At 40.5% G+C, this 19,904-nt stretch overlaps 1 protein-coding gene across 7 annotated transcripts in view; it reads left to right on the top strand.

Annotated features, from left to right (window-relative positions):
• Nucleotides 1-813: 813 nt before the first annotated feature.
• Nucleotides 814-19,904, top strand: part of FERMT2 (FERM domain containing kindlin 2) — an 80,259-nt gene continuing 61,168 nt past the window's right edge. For 4 of the 7 annotated variants that reach the window (XM_077909318.1, XM_077909317.1, XM_077909315.1 and 1 more), the window contains exons 1-2: nt 1,072-1,238; nt 1,652-1,817. In XM_077909318.1, coding sequence (XP_077765444.1) covers nt 1,661-1,817 — 157 coding nt within the window. In that variant the 5' untranslated portion in view covers nt 1,072-1,238; nt 1,652-1,660. Of the gene's footprint in view, nt 960-1,070; nt 1,239-1,651; nt 1,818-19,904 lie in introns of those variants that run through there. The other 3 variants (XM_077909314.1, XM_077909311.1, XM_077909312.1) reach the window with 2 other exon arrangements.

The following is a 19,904-nucleotide window of genomic DNA, read 5'->3' as shown; positions in this document are numbered from 1 at the left end:
CCTACCTGCTGGCACCATCCCAGAGCTATTAAAATTCTTTCAAGGTGTGGCTGAGGGTGGGGTAGAGGATGCTTTGCCACCTACAAGCCCCAGTCGGCTGTTAGTTCTAAGTTGCATACAAAAATACACAAATGCAAAGAGCTGGAGCGGCCGGAGAACGTTTCTGAGTCAAACTGGCTGTGCTGCGCCCCGCAAACACGGAGCGTCGGGGGGCGTATCTGACCCGCTTCTGCTTGGAGCCTCCGAACGGGTTAAAAGCGCAAGCGAACTCTTGGGAGTCCGGTGGGAGTTGCTGGTTGTGCCGGACGTTGCTTACGAGGCGATTTTTGCGGTCCACCTCCCTCTGGGTTTTCTCATTCTTTTGTGGGGTGTTCGTGGAGCTGGCCTGGGCACTCACTTTCTCCAGTTTCCACGTCCCAGACCCTCCTCTCCAGGTCCCGGAGCGCCGCACCTATTCCCGCCCCGAGTCTTCGGGACTCGCTCCAGGCGTGGGGGGGGGGGCGGGCGGGGGGACTTGGTTCCCTGAAAGCGACCTTGCCCTGGGAATTTCCTGTGACCGTTTCTCACGGACAAGCCCCTTCTCCCGCTGGAAGGACGGACGCCCACCGCCACGCGCTCCCGCAAAGCCGCAGCCCCGCCCCGCCGCGCCGCGCCGCGCCCCCCTCCCCTCGCGGGAGGCCGCCCCCGCTCGCCTCGCTCCCCCTCCTCAGGTCCCGCGGCCGAGAGCCCGGATGTTGGATTCAATCCCTACGCCCGGTCCTTCATTTCCATAAAAGGGCAGCGGCTCGGCGGGGCTGAGATTGCTGCGCCGCGGGCGCCCCTCGCCTCCCCCTCGCCGCGCCCGGCACCTCGGAGCGCGCCGCCCCGCCCGCCCCGCCCCCAGCTCGGGAGTGCGCGAGGCCCCCCTGCCCCCCCCCCCCTGCCCGCAGCGCGGCCGCGGGGGACCGTGAGGGACTCGGGTGAGGCGGCCCGACCGCTCCGGGCGGCTCGGGGGGCGGGGGAGGAGGGAGCAGGCGCGCCCAGCTCGGCCGGACTCGGACGGAGGAGGCGGGGAGGGAGGGGTGGAGCGCCGGCAGACGGGCGAGGGGCCGCGACGGCGGGACTCCATTAGTCGCTCCCGCCGGGAGGCAGCGCTTTGCCGGCCGACGGGGGGACCGCGCGCCGCCGCCCCTCGAGCCGCCGCCGCCGCCGTGCTTGTTGCTGCGCGAGCCCCCGGCCGGGAGCGCGAGGAGCGCGCGGTGAGGGGCCGGGACCGGGCCGGGACCTGAGGGGGAGCGAGGGCGGCGAGGTGGAACGTGGGGCCCCCGGGCGGCGTCTCGGCGGGCCGCGGTGCGGAGCGCAGGCCGGCAGGTGAAGCCCGCCGCGGGCCGCTAGGCGAGGGCCGCTGGGCTGGGGCGGCGAGGGCCGGCGAGGGCCGCCGCGGGGCGGGAGCGCGGGGCGCCGGCCGGGAAGGGCGCGGAGTCCGCCCGCAGTCCCGCCCGCAGTCCCTCCCCGCCTCGCCTCGCCTCGCCTCGCCGCCCTCCCGAGTTCGTGCGGAAACCCTCGGGTCCTCCACCTCCTCCCGCTCCGCCGCGGACTCCGCGAATTCGGTGGGATTCGCCTACCTTTGGGGGAGTGACGCTGACGAGAGCCATTTCCTCCGTGCTCGCAGGAAGGAGCCATGGCTCTGGACGGGATAAGGATGCCAGATGGCTGCTACGCGGACGGGACGTGGGAACTGAGCGTTCATGTGACAGACCTGAACCGCGATGTCACCCTCAGGGTGACCGGGGAGGTGCACATTGGAGGGGTGATGCTCAAGCTGGTGGAGAAACTTGGTGAGTAGCGTCGCAGCCGGGTCTAGATAAAGACCTCCAGGCTGAGGCGGCGGCCGGGGCGGGGGGCGGGGGGAGGCGGGAGCGGCTTACGGCTGGGGGAGGGGTGGGTTTTGGAACTCTTGCTCGGCATCCCGCAGACACTTTTGAAAATGGTAAGATCTTTCAATAATTAAGCAAAAAAGACCTTTCACCTTTGTGTTGTGTTTTGCGTTGTTACTGTTTGAAATTTTCTTAATGTGGTGATTCCTGCCTCCCAATTAATAGACCTAACTGTGTGGTTACTGGCGAGAACGCCTTATTATTATTATTATTATTATTATTATTATTATTATTATTATTATTTTACATTCAGCGACTTCACGTTAGAAGAAATGACAAAAGTGCGCATTTATGTTGAGAGGGGGGATATTACAGGGCTTGTGGTTATCACGTATCTTCAGCGCACCTGAGTGTTGGTGACATCTGGTATTGAGGATGATGCAAACATTTTTTTTAAAGAATAAACTGTACTGGAAAATGTGCAGCTTCTTGCGCCAATAATGAAGGTTCTATAGCCGTACTATACGTGATGGAGTGTATTAAAATGTTCCAGTCAACCACTCTTACCAGGGGTGGGGCAGTGTTTGGACTATCTGAAGTCTGTGCTTTAAAAAAGCTATTTCGAGTGTTCAATTGTATATTAAGCTCATGAAATAATTTTATGCTAAAAAAACAGGCATAATTAAACTAATTCGAGATTCATAGTATTTGCTTGGGTACAAGTATATATTGCATTGATTTAAAACTGAATCCATTTAAATAATAGGGTATCCAACAATAGGGACTGTAAGAAAATTCTGTAGTACAATATTTTGCTCGTGATGCATGAAATTTTCAAATTTAAGAATCAACTAAAATAATTCTAAATATGAGTTTATCACAAGAGAAAGGCTCAGAGGTCTGTCTTCATGAGCTTAACATGCCTTTTGCAGGTCATGCAGTTGTGGTAAGGTGAAGTGTGGCACTGCCATTTATTTATTTATTTATTTATCTATCTATCTATTTATTTATTTATTGCCTTTTTAAAACACGGCTTTCATTCTTCAAGCCACTCTGGAAAATTAGAGAAGTGCTTATTTATCAGGAAATGTATTTCTTTACCAAGAGATTGTTGCAAACCTACCATATAAATTTATGGAACTGGTGCCCTATAATGGTATTTGCAGAATAGTGTAGAATTCATTTAGGTGGATCATCTTTGTATCTCTATAGGTGGTGTAATTATTGAAGGACCAAAAAGAAGCTCCTTACAAGATAGACTCTTCTTAGGGCTGTGCATTGTTTGGCTTTCTGAGACTTGGCCCAGGAAAGCAAGCCCCCCTCGGGTAGTCCTTTGTAAATGAGATTTTACTATATTGGTAATCCAATTAACTGTTGGTTAACGTTGTTCTTATCTGATTTGACTGTATAAATCACTTTTCGTAATATCTGTGAATCTTTTTTTTTTTCCAGCATTAGCGTGGGATTATTTAAGGAAGAAAATAGAAAGTATAATTTTTAATATTTCCTTTCTTTTCGAAGGAAACAAGCATTTGCATCAGAGGTTGCTTATATATATGATAACTGGACCTTACTGATACATTGGTTTCAATATGAGATATTTCTTAGTGTGAAAAAGGAGCCATTGAAGGTGACTGAGACAACTTAAAGTTCTTGAAAGCCAGGCTTTATCTGATAAATAAGTAATGACTTCTATATTTATATTGTATTGATTAGAACTGTTTATTACAGAATCACAGGTATAAATAGAAATATAGAGAATACTATTTGCAGACAGAACTGATGTTAATTTAAGTGACTGTACTCTGAATCTTTTAATGTTGGTGACTGTACTCTGAATCTTTTAATGTTGATACATTTAAAATTTTTTATGCAGTGAAAAGAAGCCCTGAAAAGTAGGAGATGCTGTGTAGGTGGAAACCTTGCATTTTTCTCGAACTGAACCAGTACTGATCTTCCATTTTGATTTGCAAGTAGAAAGTGCTTTTCATCATTATTCTGACTTATCTGTTTGGTGCAAGTAGAACTATGATTTTTTGCTTCTGGTTTTAGGATTGGTATCAAATACTGAATGATAAGCTATTTTGTTACCTATTGGTAAGTGAAAAGAGAAGAAATTCAGTAGGGCAGCATTTAAAGTTTACAAACCCCTTTAGTCAGATTAGAAAGGAACTTCATAATTTTTCGGCATTGCCTAAAACTGCAATGGCTTGTCTTTTGAAACGCTGAGTTGTGTCACCAAAGGTATTAAAGGGTGGACTGGGTAGTTACTTGTCAGCAACTGCAGTAGATCAAAGCAGCTTGCAGAATCTAGATGATTAGAGGTAGAGATGGCACAGGGCCTTGTGTCTTGGGATCACAGAGCAGGGATGGACAGTTGGCAGAACCTGGCTGCTGTGGCCTTTGAATAGTTTTGGTACGGTGGAACAGAAGGTTATCACAGCTTTCACCAACCTTTGACTCCAGATGCCTGTCTGGTCCCCTTGTTCTGATCAGAATCTGTATGAATACCAAGAGCATTAAGTTTTAACTCTTTCTTTCTATGTAATCAATGATAATTGTTTCCCTGGGATTAATAGATTGTGTAATGACACCTCCCTTCAAGGTTGTATTAAAATTTTGTAAGTGGGGCACCTGGCTGGCTGAGTCAGAAGTGTGTGTGACTCTTCATCTCACGGTCATGAGTTCAAGTCCCACATTGGGTGTAGAGATTATTTAAATAAAAAAATACTTGAAAAATAAAAAAACAAAATTTTGTATCTCTGTCCATGTAGGGAATTTTCTGAGAAGAGGCTTTTTAGCATTTATTAGATTATCAAAGAAGTCTGTGATTAAGGAAAAAAGATTGTAACACAACTCCTGGGTTGACCCCTGCAGGTCAGCCTTATTGCATTCAGCCCAGACTTAGTCACTTAATTGAGCAAGCTAAAAAAGTAAATAAATGCTTCCTTAGTATGTGTCAGCATCATTATTTAGTTAGTATTTTATAAAGAGCTTTTGCACTTCAGTTAAGGTCATTAAATCATGATTCTTTGATTCATGACTTTGATTCAAAGATCTGAAAGGCCTCCTTTAAATTTTAGTGTAAACCTCATATGTCATTATGCAGTAACCTTTTAAAAGAAACATAAAGAGTGTATGCTATGAAGAAGTGGGCTTTAGGGAATTATATCCTGATGTCACAGAAAATGTTTTGCATCTTTGACTTAATTTAGGATGATACTAGACAGACAATCGCAAGATTGGTCCCTTCTATGTTTATACCTCATTCTGAAATGAAAAATTGTTTTCTGCCCTCTATTTTTTAAAAATCCAGGTTGACAGTTTGAAATAGAACTTGAAAAATTTATTGTAGTTTTTTAAAAAATAATTTTCAAATCTGTATAGTTTATTTTGTGTCTGTTTTTATTTAAAAGTAGAGTTAATAAAACATTAGGGACAAAGAATGAGATGACAGCAAATAAACTAATTGTACAAAAAATAAATTGTAAGGAGGAGCCCCAATTTTATGGGATTTTCCTTATGTTCCTCTAGAGATCAAGAAATATTAAAACTGTCTACTCACTAGTAGTCAAAACTTAGTATGGAGGATTCGAAGTGAAGAGGTGCTTTGTTTCACTGCGTTTTCAGAACACTTTATAAGTGTCTTCTGAACTTTTTTTTTCTTTTTTCTTTTCTGAGCTTCTATGTACAATTTAATATTACCTTTCTGTAAAAATTCGTATTAGTTAGAGGATAAGGAATTTATTCTTCTATGGAACTTACCGGTGTCTAGCCGGCAACTCTGTGAGCTTGGAGGGAGGAATAATGGACTGATTTCTGAGTTTCTTTTCACTCTAATTCTGTGAGTAGGAAGAATGTAGAAGTTGGGTTAAATCAAGTTAAATAATAATCCAGAGAAAAAAGTACAATTTGGGGGACTCAGGAGTAACTAAAAAAAAGATGAGTTGACCTAGAAAGTTTGAGGACTGTTTCTGAATTGTAGCCTGTATAAAGAAGTCCTCTTTGCATTGAAGTGTTATGTTCTTGCTATAAATAATGAAATAGAGTACATTTATGTTGGAATTGCATGTTCAGACGGAGTTAGGCTGTGAAGTTGGCACATATGACAAAAAAAATCGATGTTAAAATAACTCCTAAAACTCCCTTAAAGTGTTCATGAATTATATTATACATTTATTCCATCTCCCAGATGTGCAAAAAATAGCTAATTTTTCCTTCAGAAACTTTATTATTATTTTTTTTTTCCTTCAGAAACTTTAAAAATAAATTTCTTTAGTTGAGCATCAGATGAAGAGGTTGGCTTGCATTAGGGGATTTGTTGCAAAAAAATACTTTAAACACTAGGAATGAAGCTTGGCAAGATGAATACAAGGAGAAAAGCATGTGTAACTGGACAGCTCCCTTCTCCTACTTGTGCTTAGTGCTCCTTGGGGAAGGCATGTTTATTTAGTGAAATGGTGTCTATGCTATTGAAATCCTGTTGTTGTTTTTTTCCCCTGGAGGACTTATGGTTGAATTAATGGAAATATCTATGTGGTGCAGATTCACAGTACTTATTTTGAAATGTATGAAGATTATAAAAACATATTTAAATATTTTGGAATGGGATGGGAGAAAAATTTTACTAAAATTCTCATACCACAAAAAAGTATGAGCTATTCCTCAGATGTATTATGTATTGCTTGCTGTCATGTTTTGTACCCTATTTTTTAAAAATCAACAAATACTGTTTGATTCCAACTAGAGTTAACTTGTTTATACAGGCACTAAAAAGAAAGTATCTTTCTTTTTTTTTTTAAGATTTTATTTATTTATTTGAAAGAGTGCAGCAGGGGAAATGGCAGAGGGAGAGGGAGAAGCAGGCTCCCTGCTGAGCACAGAGCCTGTCCCTGGGACTCAATACCAGAACCCTGGTATCACCATGACCTGAGCTGAAGGCAGATGTTTAACTGACTGAACCACCCAGGCACCTGCGAGAATGTATCTTTATTTATTCAGTTATTTAACAAAAGATCCCCTTAGAGATGTCTAATAGCTATTAAAGAAAATTGAAAGAAAATTAATGTTTTATTTTTTTATTTTCATCTCTATTTTTTGAAATTTCAGTCTTATAAGTTCAGTAATAAAAGTAACTGTGAGTGGGACACAGGGTGGCTCAGTCAGCTAAGTGGCTGCCTTCATCTCAGCTCATGATCTCAGGATCTTGGGATCAAGCCCCACATCAGGCTCTCAGCTTACTTAGCAGAGAGCCTCCCTCCCCCATGTGATCTCTCTCGCTCTCTGCCTAAAATAAAAAATAAAATCTAAAAAAAAAAAACAACAAAAAAACCCCTGAGCACTGTATAATCTTTATTTAGGTCACCAGTTAGCATTTTTGCCATTTGATTTCTCTGTACACATATTCTTTTGAATCACTTTCAGTAAGTTGCAGGCATCATAACCTTTCATCCCTGAATATTTAAAATATGTATTACCTAAGAACAAGGACTTTCTCTTACATATTACATTAGTTATCAAATTTAGGAAATCAGGGACACCTGGGTGGCTCAGCAGTTGAGCGGCTGCCTTTGGCTCAGGGCGTGGTCCAGGAGTCCTGGGATCGAGTCCCACATTGGGCTCCGTGCATGGAGCCTGCTTCTCCCTCTGCCTGTGTCTCTGCCTCTCTCTCTTTGTGTCTCTCATGAATAAATAAAATCTTTTTTAAGAAATTTAGGAAATTAAACATTAATTCAGTAGTATTGTCTAATATGCATCCATGTTCACTTGTATTTGCCACTTGATTGTTTTTTAAAAACAATTTTATTTATTTATTCATGAGAGACAGAGGAGGCAGAGACATAGGCAGAGAGAGAAGCAGGCTTCTGTAGGAAGCCCAATGTGGGACTCCATCCCCAGACCCCAGGATCATGCCCTGAGCCAAAGGCAGATGCCCAACCACTGAGCCACCCAGGCATCCCTGCCACTTGTTCAAGTAATGGCCTTTGTTTTTTTCCATCCAGGATTCCATTCCACATTTAGTTGTCACTAAACTATTCTTTACTCAGTCTCCTTTAATATATGCAGTGGCTCCCAAGTATTGGTAATATTTTTAGACATTGTTAGGGGTATATATGCAGTGACTACCAAGTATTGCTAATATTTTTAGACATTGTTAGGTATAAGCTTTCCTATAATGTTCTCTGTCTTCAGATTGTTCTTGCTAATGTATACACAGAGTAATACAAAACAGCGTTCTGGCCCTGACACTTAAATCATTTGTGTAATCTTTCGACAACTAATCTAATCTTCTAAGAGGGTTTTGACATTTACAAAAAGAAAATTAACACACTATCTCATAGGTTTTGGTGAGGATTAAGAGATAATATGTGTGAAATGCATTTATAAACTTTTAGTACTATACACATGAGAGTGGCAGTTTTTTCAGTGGTATTGTGATACTGAACTGGGGGGAAAAAAAGAACTGCTTTTAAAAGGAGTTAAAATATAATCTAAACTATTTAATGGGTTCCAGCTTTGAAAGTAGAGAATTGTACTCAGAAGGAGTTTAGTTTGGGACTGTTTTGTGTTCTCACTACCAATAATAATAAAAATAGCTATCATTTCACCCTTCCTCTCACTTCCAAACACACACCTACCTCTTTAATATAACAAAAGCTGTTTAACTGCTGTTTTCATGAGGTTTCTGAAGTTGAATGGACCAATAGGTGGATGATGGTATTACAGAGGTTTGAAAAATTTATAACCATGAAGGCATTAGTAGTAAATTAATTCCTTTTATAGGAGTGATGTGTCTTATTCAGTTATTACAAAGGAATGATACAAAATTGTTTCTTGGCACATGAAAACGTTGAGCCCATTTAGAAACTAAGTGGTTTCAGGAAAAAGTTAATGTATGCAGTGTTTTTATTTAAATAATTACTTTACTGAAATAAATATTAATGCTAATGCCATGGTGTGTTACAAAATGATGCATATGCCCAGTGGGAGTTAAATGAATATTCTAAAGGAATATTTTTAAATAATTTTTTAAAAGATTTTATTTATTCATGAGAGACAGAGGCAGAGACACAGGCAGAGGGAGAAGCAAGCTGCATGCAGGGAGCCCAGTGTAGGACTTGATCCTGGAACTCTGAGATCATTCCCTGAGCAGAAGTCAGATACTCAAACGTTGAGCCACCCAGGCATCCCAATAATTTTTTAATTGAGTTGTGATGTTCTACAGTTGGATTTGTGTTTACAAATTCATATTCATTATAATTCCTTTGTAACAAGTTATTTGCATAATTGCATTTTTTATTAGTTTTTTCTTAATGTCTAGCTTTCTGAGACATAATTTACATACATTAACATTCATTCTCTTGGTATAGTGTACTGAGTTTTAACAAATTTATATCATCATGTTAAACTACTATAATTAAGATATAGATGTCCATCATTCTGGGAAGTTTCCTTGTGTTCCTTTGTAATAAGTCATCCCTTTAATCCCAGATCCTGAAAAACACTGTTAGTTTGCCTTTACTAGAATGTCCTATAAATGGAACCACAGAGCATGTAGCTTTAAGTCTGTTTCTTTCACTTAGCATAGTACATTTGACTAAAAAAAATTTTTTTAGCATAATACATTCAGATCTATGTATCATGAGTGTAAAAGTAGTTTTTTCTATTGCTGTGTAGTCATTGTATGGATGTGTACCAAGATTATCCATTCACCAGTTGAAGGGCATTTGTATTGTTTCCAGCTTGGAGAGATTATTTATAGGGCTGCTGCAGAACATTTGCACGAACATATATTTTCATTTCTCTTGAGTAACTATTGAGGAGTGGGATTCCTGGATAGAATCCTAAGTATATGCTTAAAATTTATTAAAAAACTGTCAACTTTTCCAAGGGCCACGGTATTTTGCATGCCTGTCAGTATTGTACCAGAACTGAAAAAAAAAAAAGTTTGAGAGTTCCAGTTGCTCTGGGTCCTTCCCCAGCATTGGTATTGTCAGGTCTTTTTGTTTATATTTTTAATTTTAGTCAGTCTAATAAGTATGTAGGGGTATCATTGTGGCTTTAATTCACATTTTTTTTTTTTTAATTTATTTATTTGAGAAAGAGTGCTTGCAAGAACACAAGGGAGGGTGGGAGTGTCAGAGGGAGAGGGGAGGAGCAAACTCCCTACTGAGCAGGGAGCCTGGGATCCTGACCTGAGCCGAAGGCAGACATTTGACCAACTGAGCCCAGGCGCCCTATAATTCACATTTTCTTAATGACTAATGATGGGGAGCTTTTCACATGTGTGTATGCCATCTGTGTATCATTTTACTGAAATGTCTTCATATCTTCTGCCTGTTTTTTTTTTAATTGTATTTCTTTCTTACTGAGTTTTAGGTATTCTTTATATATTTTAGATATAAGTCCTTTATCAGATACGTGTTTTGCAGTATTTCCTTCTAGTCTATGGCTTATCATTCTTTTCTTTTTTTTCTTTCCTCTCTTTTAAAGATGTTGTTTATTTATTCAGAGAGACACACAGAGAGAGGCAGAGACATAGGCAGAGGGAGAAGCAGGCTCCCTGCAGAGAGCCTGATGAGGAACTCGATCCCAGGACCCTGGGATCACGACCTGAGCCAAAGGTAGACACTCAACCACTGAGGTACCCAGGTGCCCCTCAAATGTGGTAACTCGTTAAACTAGATGATATATCTACCGAAGGCTTGTTGTGGATAGGAGGATCATTCAAATCCTGGTGTACTTCACTAAGAATACTATTTATTCGTAGTGACTCTCCTAGAGTGACCTGGTAAACTGTTTTGAAAACTATATCTTCTGCTTTTCAATAATTCTTCTAAGTGAATTAGTATATATAAAAGAAGATGATAAGCAGTGAATGAGTAAAATGTAAGGTTAACATTTGGATTTTCTTCATGATTCATGATTTTTTCTTATTATGATTCATGTTTTTGGACTCGATTATCTACTATCTAGTTGTATAAGGACCAGCAGCTACCTTCCGTGTTTCCTTGGGCAACCTGTATACAATTTTCAAGGTTAGGAAACTGACAACCTCCAGCTCAGAGATGAAATCTGCTTTAGAATTTATAGTGAATCATTTCTCAGATATTTATCTTATTTTTATATTATGCTGTAACTAAAAACTGTATCAGATATTTTAAAGGTTGATTATAATTTTAAAGTATCCATGTAATGATGATTTAGACATCTTTTTCTTAATGGAACACTCAGAATTGTGAATAAAGCATCTAATAAAGTGCCAGTATTATTGATGGTAGATGAAGATGTCTATTGGATAAGTGCCTCCCAGCTTAATATTCCTTAGTATAATTCTTGAATTTTATAACTTTTGAAATTAAAAATAACTTGGAAAAAAGCAAATGATTGCTGTTATCAGGTTACAGTTTTATGCACAGTATTGGCATTCTATTGCTGTGATAGAATGCTCTTGTGAAGCATAGACTAGGGTGGGGGGTAGCCTACTGGTGTGACAGTCCTGACTTTACCATATTCTAGCTATACAACCTTGTGCTGGGTGACTTAACTGTCTGTGCCTCTGATTGCTCAGCTGTAAAATGAGGATAATAATAGTAACTTTATCATATTATTAAAGAATTAAATTACTTAATACATATGAAGTCAATGTAGTAATGATGATGATTGTAGTCCAGACTGTTTCAGTGGTATGTAAGTTTTTCCCTTTTACTGAGCTAGAGAAATAATGGTATTTTATAAAAGATTGAGGAAGTTTCTTTTATAAAGAAGCCAGATAGTAATGTTCTCTTACCATATTAGGAATGTTTTAACTTTATTGCGCTACCTTGCATCACTACTGGTAATACTATAAGAAAAATGACAAGAATGTTTTAGAAGCAATAGGTTTTATGCTCCAATATATACAGAATTATAGATAAACTATGCTAGTGTGAAGGTATGTCCAATGAATAAAAATTCTGGTTTAGGCAAATGCCTTTAAAAGGTAAACTTTGTTAGTGTTTAAGAACTTAGTCTAAGACATGGCTACTTATAGTTATATGTGACTGTGGCATCTTATTTAACTTGATTATTTAATCTCTCTTAACCTTAGTTTACTTACCCGTTTCTTGGAGTTAATATGAGAACTAAGTATGGTATTAAAACGATTAACAGAATCCCTGGTAATTAGTAGAATGCTTAGTAAGAGCTCAGTAAATGCTATCTTAAGTTATACTTCAAATATTGTGTAAACCTAAAATGTAAACTTGAATTGTAGATTGAAGTAGTCTAATTTTTTTTCATTGTGCTTATGTAGTATTTAACCAGAAACCTCTTATTTTTTTGCTTTTGTAAGTTTTGTTGAATGGTTCCAAACTCTCTGAGTATATTACCTGAAGCCAGACTGCCTGGGTTTGAATACTGGCTTCACTCTCTATAAGCTTTGTCACCTTGTACCAAATTATGTAACACTGCTGTGACTTGGTTTCCTTACAAGTAAAATAATATATTTACTTTATAGGTTTGTCGTGAGGACTAAATGATTGTGTATATGTAAAGTACTTAGTTCTTGGCACCTACTAAGTACTAGTTATAATAATTGTTTCATTGAGGATCCTAATGGACCTCTGGAATATCTCACTACTAAGTATTTTAGCTCATGGGTTTGAGGCATAAATAAATGCCTTAACTCAGACTATGAAAGAAAGGCTTTAGAGTGAGATGGGACATTTGTGTGTAAACATTCCTGTATAAAAATAATTCTATATACTCAAGCCCTATTTTTGATAGGTTATAGAGGTATATAGCAGGAGACTTCTTTGGGGATAGAAGTAGTTCATGAACTTGACCACATTAGGAGTAGCAGTAGCAAACATTTAGGGAGGGCCAAGCTTTATATTAGGTAATGGGGGCATAGTCTCTGCTTAAAGTGTGAGCAGCTTTCTCATACCAAGATGAAAACAGAAGATTGCTTTGAGTTGATAGTCTGGTTGTGAAGTGCCAAAAAAAAGTGGTATAGGAAGATGACGGAAATTTAGAAGAATGAGCAATGACTAGTCTTATTTGAAGAGGGCCAGAGTGAAAAGTTAGGAAGAAAGGCATTCTAGATTGTGATTGCACTGTTCATGATGTATTGGATAACAGCTTGGAGAAGTAGAAAGTAAGATTATAGAGAGGAAAGATAAAAGTTCAGTCAGTGAGGAGATGATATTCTCTATTATTCCTTCACTCACCCACTTAATATTGTAAATGAGAACCTCCTGAATGCTAGACAGTATACTATGAATGGGAGAGACAGGAAGTGACAAAATTAGCTCATTCCTTATTCTCATCTTACAGTCATAGGGACAAGACAATCTTTAAGTAAGTAATTGCTATAGTGTGATGAGTGTTATGATGATTGAAATAGCTACTGGAGTATTTGCTGGGCAATGTCACCTGGTATATAGGGAAGGATTTTTGGAGGAAATAACTTTTAAGCTGAGAGTTGAAGGTGGAGTGGGAGTTAACCAGTAGTGGTAGAGGATGTTAGCCTAAAGGCATGGGATGAAAGAACAACAGGTTAGGAGAGGATGAGAAGTGGAGGAGAGAGGGTGGCCATTTGAGGAACTGAAAGAAGTCTAATGATGATGGAAGAGCAGTCTTGGGGAAGCCAGTGACATGACAGGCTTAAGAAATAAGTGCTGAGGGCAGCCCCGGTGGCTCAGCGGTTTAGCGCCGCCTTCAGTCCAGGATGTGAATTTAGAGACCTGGGATCAAGTCCTGCGTCGGGCTCCTTGCATGGAGCCTGCCCATGCAGGCTCTCTATGTCTATCATAAATAAATAAATAAATCTTTAATTTTTTTTTTTTTTTTAATGATAGTCACACACACACACACAGAGAGAGAGAGAGAGGCAGAGACATAGGCAGAGGGAGAAGCAAGTTCCATGCACCGGGAGCCCGATGTGGGATCCGATCCCGGGTCTCCAGGATAGCGCCCTGGGCCAAAGGCAGGCGCCAAACTGCTGCGCCACCCAGGGATCCCCTATAAATCTTTAAAAAAAAAAAAAAAAAGATTTATCAGTACTTTCTGAGATAAATTTAAAATGCCAAACCAGGGCACCTGGGTGGCTCAGTCAACTGGGCTTCATCTTTCGATTCCGGTCATGATCCTGGAGTCCTGAGGTCCAGCCCCGAGTGGGGTTCCCCACTCAGTGGAGAGTCTACTTCTCCCTCAGACCTTACCCTCTCTCGTGCGCGCTCTCTCTCTCTCTCTCTCTCTCTGAAATAAATACATAAAATCTTAAATAAAAAAAATAAAATGCCAAAGCCAATAAGATATTCTAAGTTACTTTTTTTTTTTTCTTAAGATTTTATTTATTTATTTGAGATGGGGGGAGAGAGAGCACAAGCGAGGGAGGGGGCAGAGGGAGAAAGAGAAGCAGACAGTCTACTCAGCAGGGAGCCCGGTGCAGGGCTGGATCTCAGGACCCCAGGATCATGACTTGAGCAGAAGGCAGACACTGAACTGACTGAGCCACCAGGTTCCCCATCACCCTTCCCCCGCTCTTTTTTTTTTTAAGATTTATTTATTTTAGAGAGAGAAAGACAATGTGTGTGCAGTGTGGAGGGGCAGAGTAAGAGAGAGAGAATCTGAAGCAGGCTCCCTGCTAACTGTGGAGCCCAACATGGGGCTCAATCTCACCACCCTGAGATTAGACCTAAGCTGGAACCAAGAGTTGGACACTGAACTGATTGCATCACCCAGGTGCCTCTCATCACCTTTAAAAGACAAATCCAATTAGTATTTCTGAGAGTCAGATACTAACTGGTGATTTCAACCCTGGTGTTACTCTCAGAATTTGTCAGATGTTGGTATTTCATGGACTCCCCAGTCAAATCTCGTAGGAAATAAGCCAAGTTGAACCAATAGTAAGCCTTCCAGATTGGATAGAAAGTTATCCACCTTCTGGAAATGAATAATTGGTATATCTTTTATTTGTGGGCATTCTGTAATTGCATACATGTTATCTGGTAAAATTTCTCAGCTACTTTGGGTTAATATATTTTTCAGTATAAAGTAACAAATTGAAATTGTAAACATTATTCTCTTGGGCTTGTAAATAACTTCAAGAGGCAATTTTTAAGTTTAATTGATTCTGGGTTTTTTTTTTAAGATTTATTTAAGATTTATTTTTTAGAAAGAGTTAGTGCAAGCAGGGGGAGGGGCACAAGGAGAGGGAGAGAGAGAAACTCAGGCAGACTCCCCAGTGAGCATGGAGCCTGTCCCGGGCTTGATCTCATTACCCTGAATCATGACTTGGTGAAATCAAGAGTTGGGACTCTCAACTGAGCTACCCAGGTGCCCCAATACTGTTTTGATGAGTGAATTCCTAAATTTTCAGTCACTACAGCTATATCAAAGATACACCAATTTGTTACTTTTATCAGTTTAGGTTCTAAATGTTTTCTTTAATTGGTTGGTCTATCTGCTTTAGTCAGTCATTGAAGTCTTAATGTAAAATAATAATTTTTTAAATTTAAAACTGAATGGGGTACTTTAATTGAAATATATTGGCAGTTTGAATGATATGTAAACTTTGAAGCAGTACACAGCATTTGCTTACAGATTAAAAGCATTTTTAAAAGACTGTAACAGGGCAGCCCTGGTGGCGCAGCGGTTTAGCGCCGCCTGCAGCCCAGGGCGTGATCTGGAGACCCTGGATCGAGTCCCACGTCGGGCTCTCTGCATGGAGCCTGCTTCTCCCTCTGCCTGTGTCTCTGCCTCTCTCTCTCTCTCTGCATCTCTATGAATAAATAAATAAAATCTTAAGAAAAAAATAAAAAAAATAAAAGACTTAAAAAATAAAAGACAGATTTTTGGAAACCAAAAGTGTGCTTTGCACACTTTTTGAGTATACACATTTCAGTTATCACAGTTTAGTTAAGTAGCATCCGACAATAGGATTTACATTTTAGTTACCACCATACTTTATGAATAATTGCATGAAGTGAAAACTTCTCATTTTTCAGTCCCCAGCTCATTATGTAAATAACAGATGTGCATCATGACTAGTCATGTCACTTATTTCAGAGTCTGTCCGTGATTTGTTACTTGTGTATTTGTTTCACACTTCATGCATAGATAGCAAAATGTGTAGCTGTGTTGCCTCTTTGTCTCCCACTGATAAACTCATGAGCTGTTTTATAAAAATGGATCATTGAAAGAAGAAATTGGACAACAAAGATAAATATGCAACAAAGAAACAAAAAGATAAAATACCCGAAGTGAATCAAACATAGATGAACAGTTAAAGAAAATAGCTCACCATGGGACAGTGGGTACTTGTTGCCATTGGAGAGAATATATATGCAGCCTAAAGGATTTAGTGAAAGGCAGATTTATTGACATACGTGAGGAAAGTGATGTGACAAAAAGGATGAAGATTCTCATAGAAAGTAACACCAGCAAAAAAAATTGTTTTAAAGGAACTCTCAGAGATATTTCATGACACTGAAAGTTCAAAGGCTAAAATGGGAGTCTGCCCAAACTCAGAAGGACAGTGGGCTTAAAATATTCATTAAACCACATTGTAAATAGAGAGCTATCCTCCAGGCTCTGTTTTTCCATTTATAGAACACAGGCAGAGTAGAGTAATTCTTAAGGGCCCTAGGATTTTTTGGAGTAATCAAGTAAGCATTGGCTTCAGCTTCAAGTCACCAGCTGCATTAGCCCCTAACAAGACAGACTGCCTGTCCTTTGAAGCTTTGTTTTGTTTTTAAGATTTTATTTATTTATTCATGAAAGACACAGAGAGGGAGAGAGGCAGAGACACAGGCAGAGGGTGAAGCAGGCTCCATGCAGGGAGCCCGATGTGGGACTCGATCCCGGGACTCCAGGATAGCGCCCTGGGCCAAAGGCAGGGGCTAAACCGCTGAGCCACCCAGAGATCCCTCCTGTGAAGCTTTGAATCCAGGCATTGGCTTCTCTCTAGCTATGGCAGTTGTAGAAGGCATCTTTTAATACAAAGGCTGTTTTGGCTACATTTGTTTAGTGTAGTTACCTTCATTAATGATCTTGGCTAGATCTCCTGCGTAATTTGCTACAGCTTCTACATCAGCACTTGCTGCTTCACTTTGTACTTTATGCTGTGGAGATAGCTTCTTTCCTAAACCTCATGAACCAGCCTCTGCTGGCTTCAGACTTTTCAGCAGCTTCCTCACCTCTCTCAACCTTCTTAGAATAGAAGAGTTAGGGTCTTGCTCTGGATTAGGTTTTGGCTTAAGGGAATGTTGTGGTTGGTTTGATCTTCTGTCCAGACCATTAAAACTTTCTTCATATTAGCAGTAAAGCTGTTTTGTTGTCTCATCATTCCTGTGTTCACTGGACTAGCCCTTTCCTTTCAAGAACTTTTCCTCTGCGTTACAAGTTGGTGTAAGAGGCCTAGCTTTCAGCCTATCTCAGTTTTCAACACTAGGCTTTTGATTTTTTTTTTTTCTTTTTTTTTTTCTTTTTTTTTTTAGGCTTTTGATTTAAAGTGAGAGATGTGCAACTTTTCCTTTCACTTGAACATGTAGAAGCCATAATAGAGTTATTAATTGGCCTAATTTTAATATTATTTTGTCTGAAGGAATAGGGAGGCTAAGAAATGGGAGAGAGATGGGGTAATGCCCAGGCAGCAGTTAGAACACACGCCAGCCATATTTATCAATTAAGTTTGCCATCATATGGGTGTGGTTTGTGGTATCCAAAATAATTATACAATAGTAACATCAAAGGTCACTCACTGATCACCATAACAAATATACTGAGAAGGTTTGAAATAATGCAAAAATTTCCAAAATGTGACACAGAGGAAGAAAGTGAGCAAATGCTGTTGGAAAATGACACAGATAGACTTGCTTGGCACAAGATTACCATAAACTTTCAATTTATAAAAAATGCAGTAAAGCGAAGCACAATGAAATGAGGTATGCTTGTAGTTGCTATTATCAGTTAAAGACATGCATTGTTTAAATATTTCTTCATTCACATTTGTTGTTGGGAGAATGACTTGATGATGAAAGACTTGTGTAGTTTTGGCTGGTTCTAGGCAGGACCTCCTAAGACCACTTGAATTATAGTTTCCATGGTCTAGTTCATAAATTTCTGGAATAATTTCTTAGCTTCCTTAGTGTGTGTATATATATATATATTTTTTTAAAAAGATTTATTTATTCATGAGAAACACAGAGAGAGAGGCAGAGACACAGGCAGAGGGAGAAGCAGGCTGTAAGGAGCCCAGTGGGGGACTCCTTATGAATCCTGGAGTCTGGGATCACGCCCTGAACCGCAGGCAGAAGCTCAACCACTGAGCCACCCAGGTGTCTCCCTTAGTATAGATCTTGAATTGATTAGCTTCTTGGTAATGAACTGGTAAGTGTATGGTAGGGATGAGGTCCATTATATATCAATAAATTGCTATTCCAGTATATGGATAGTATTAAAACAGAAATGGAATCGTTTGAGTATTTCAGTGTAGCTCTTGGAGATCCTAATGAAATAGCAGTCTCTTTGGTGGACAAGGTTTTTCTGTGCCTGCGAAGCATGTTTACTTTGGGCAGAGCTGAATGAACATAAATTTAGTCTGTGAACCCATTTTTTTCATGCTGACTATCGATTCAGTTAACATTTCAGGTGTCCGTGAGAACTGAATTTTAATCTTAGCTCTGCCACTGAGGAATTGTTGGGGCTCAAGCAAACCACTAACCCCAATGGACCTGATTTCCTTATCTATAGGAAGAATTTAGACTGAGTTTCGTTTCTTCTCTTTATTTTTCTTTTTCTTTTTCTCTCTTTCTCTTTCTCTCTTTCTCTTTCTTTCCCTTTCCCTCCCTCTCCCTCTCTCTCTCTCTCTCTCTCTCTCTCTTTCTCTCTTTCTCTCTCTCTCTCTCTCTCTCTCTCTCTCGACAGACACACAGAGACGCAGAGGAGAAGCAGGCTCCCTGTGGGGACCCAATGTGGGACTTGATCCCAGAACCCCGGGATCACACCCTGAGCTGAAGGCAGATACTCAAACACTGAGCCACCCAGGAGTTCCTAGATGGGGTTGATTTCTAAGAACATTTTCAGGTCCTACTTTATAGAAGCTTGATAGCATCCCTGTGATACTGTGATACTGGTGGGGGAAAGGAACAGATTAAACATGTTGCAGTAAGATCTGGTGAAGTCAGACTTAATGGAAAATTTGTTGAAACTCTAACCAGTATATTACTCTCTGCTGCAGCCCTTTGCCGTTGATATTTCTTGAATCAGGGCACCCTGGCTGGCTTAATTCATGGAGCTTATAACTCTTGATCTCAGGGTTGTGAGTTCAAGCCTCACATTTGGCATAGAACCTACCTTAAAAAAATCGAGGTGCCTGGTGGCTCATTCGGTTAAGTATCTGCCTTCAGCTCGGGTCATGATCTCAGGGTCCTGGGATTGAGCTCCACATTGGGCTCCTTCCTCAGCAGGGAATCTGCTTCTTTTTCTCTTCTCTCTGCCTCTTCCGTGGCTTGTGTGTGCACACTCTCTCTGTCTCAAATAAAGTCTTTTAAAACATTCCTTAACAACAACAAAAATTTTTTGAGATCTACCACATAATAGTGCTCTTACCAGTACAGGTCACTTATCTCTGAGGCAGGAAAGGCAGGTGCTAAGGAAGGGAAGGGAGGAAATAAAATCATCAAGTGAAGCATACTTCACTTCTCATTGTTCGCTCTGGCAAGACCTGGTGTTTCCACTGTAAGGGTTTTTAATTTAAACTATTTATTTGAGAGAGAGAGAGAGAATGAGTAGGTGGGAGGAGCAGAGGGAGAAGCAGACTCCCTGCTGAGCACAGGCTAGATCCCAGGACCTGGAAATCATGGCATGAGCTGAAGTCAGATGCTTAGCTGACTGAGCCACTCAGGTATCCCGTTCTTGTTTTGGTTGTGTGTGTGTGTTTATTTATTTATCAATATTTTTTAAGAGAGAGCGAGCATGCAGAAGGAGGGGCAAAGGGAGAGGGAGAAAGAGTCTTAAGCAGACTCTGCACTGAGTGCAGAGCCAACATGGGTCTCAAGACCC

This window comes from Canis aureus, chromosome 9 (genome assembly GCF_053574225.1).
Source record: "Canis aureus isolate CA01 chromosome 9, VMU_Caureus_v.1.0, whole genome shotgun sequence".
In the NCBI taxonomy this organism is placed as follows: Eukaryota; Metazoa; Chordata; class Mammalia; order Carnivora; family Canidae; genus Canis; species Canis aureus.
The sequence above is the reverse complement of the archived record's forward strand: the minus strand, read 5'-3'. Positions and strand labels throughout refer to the sequence as shown.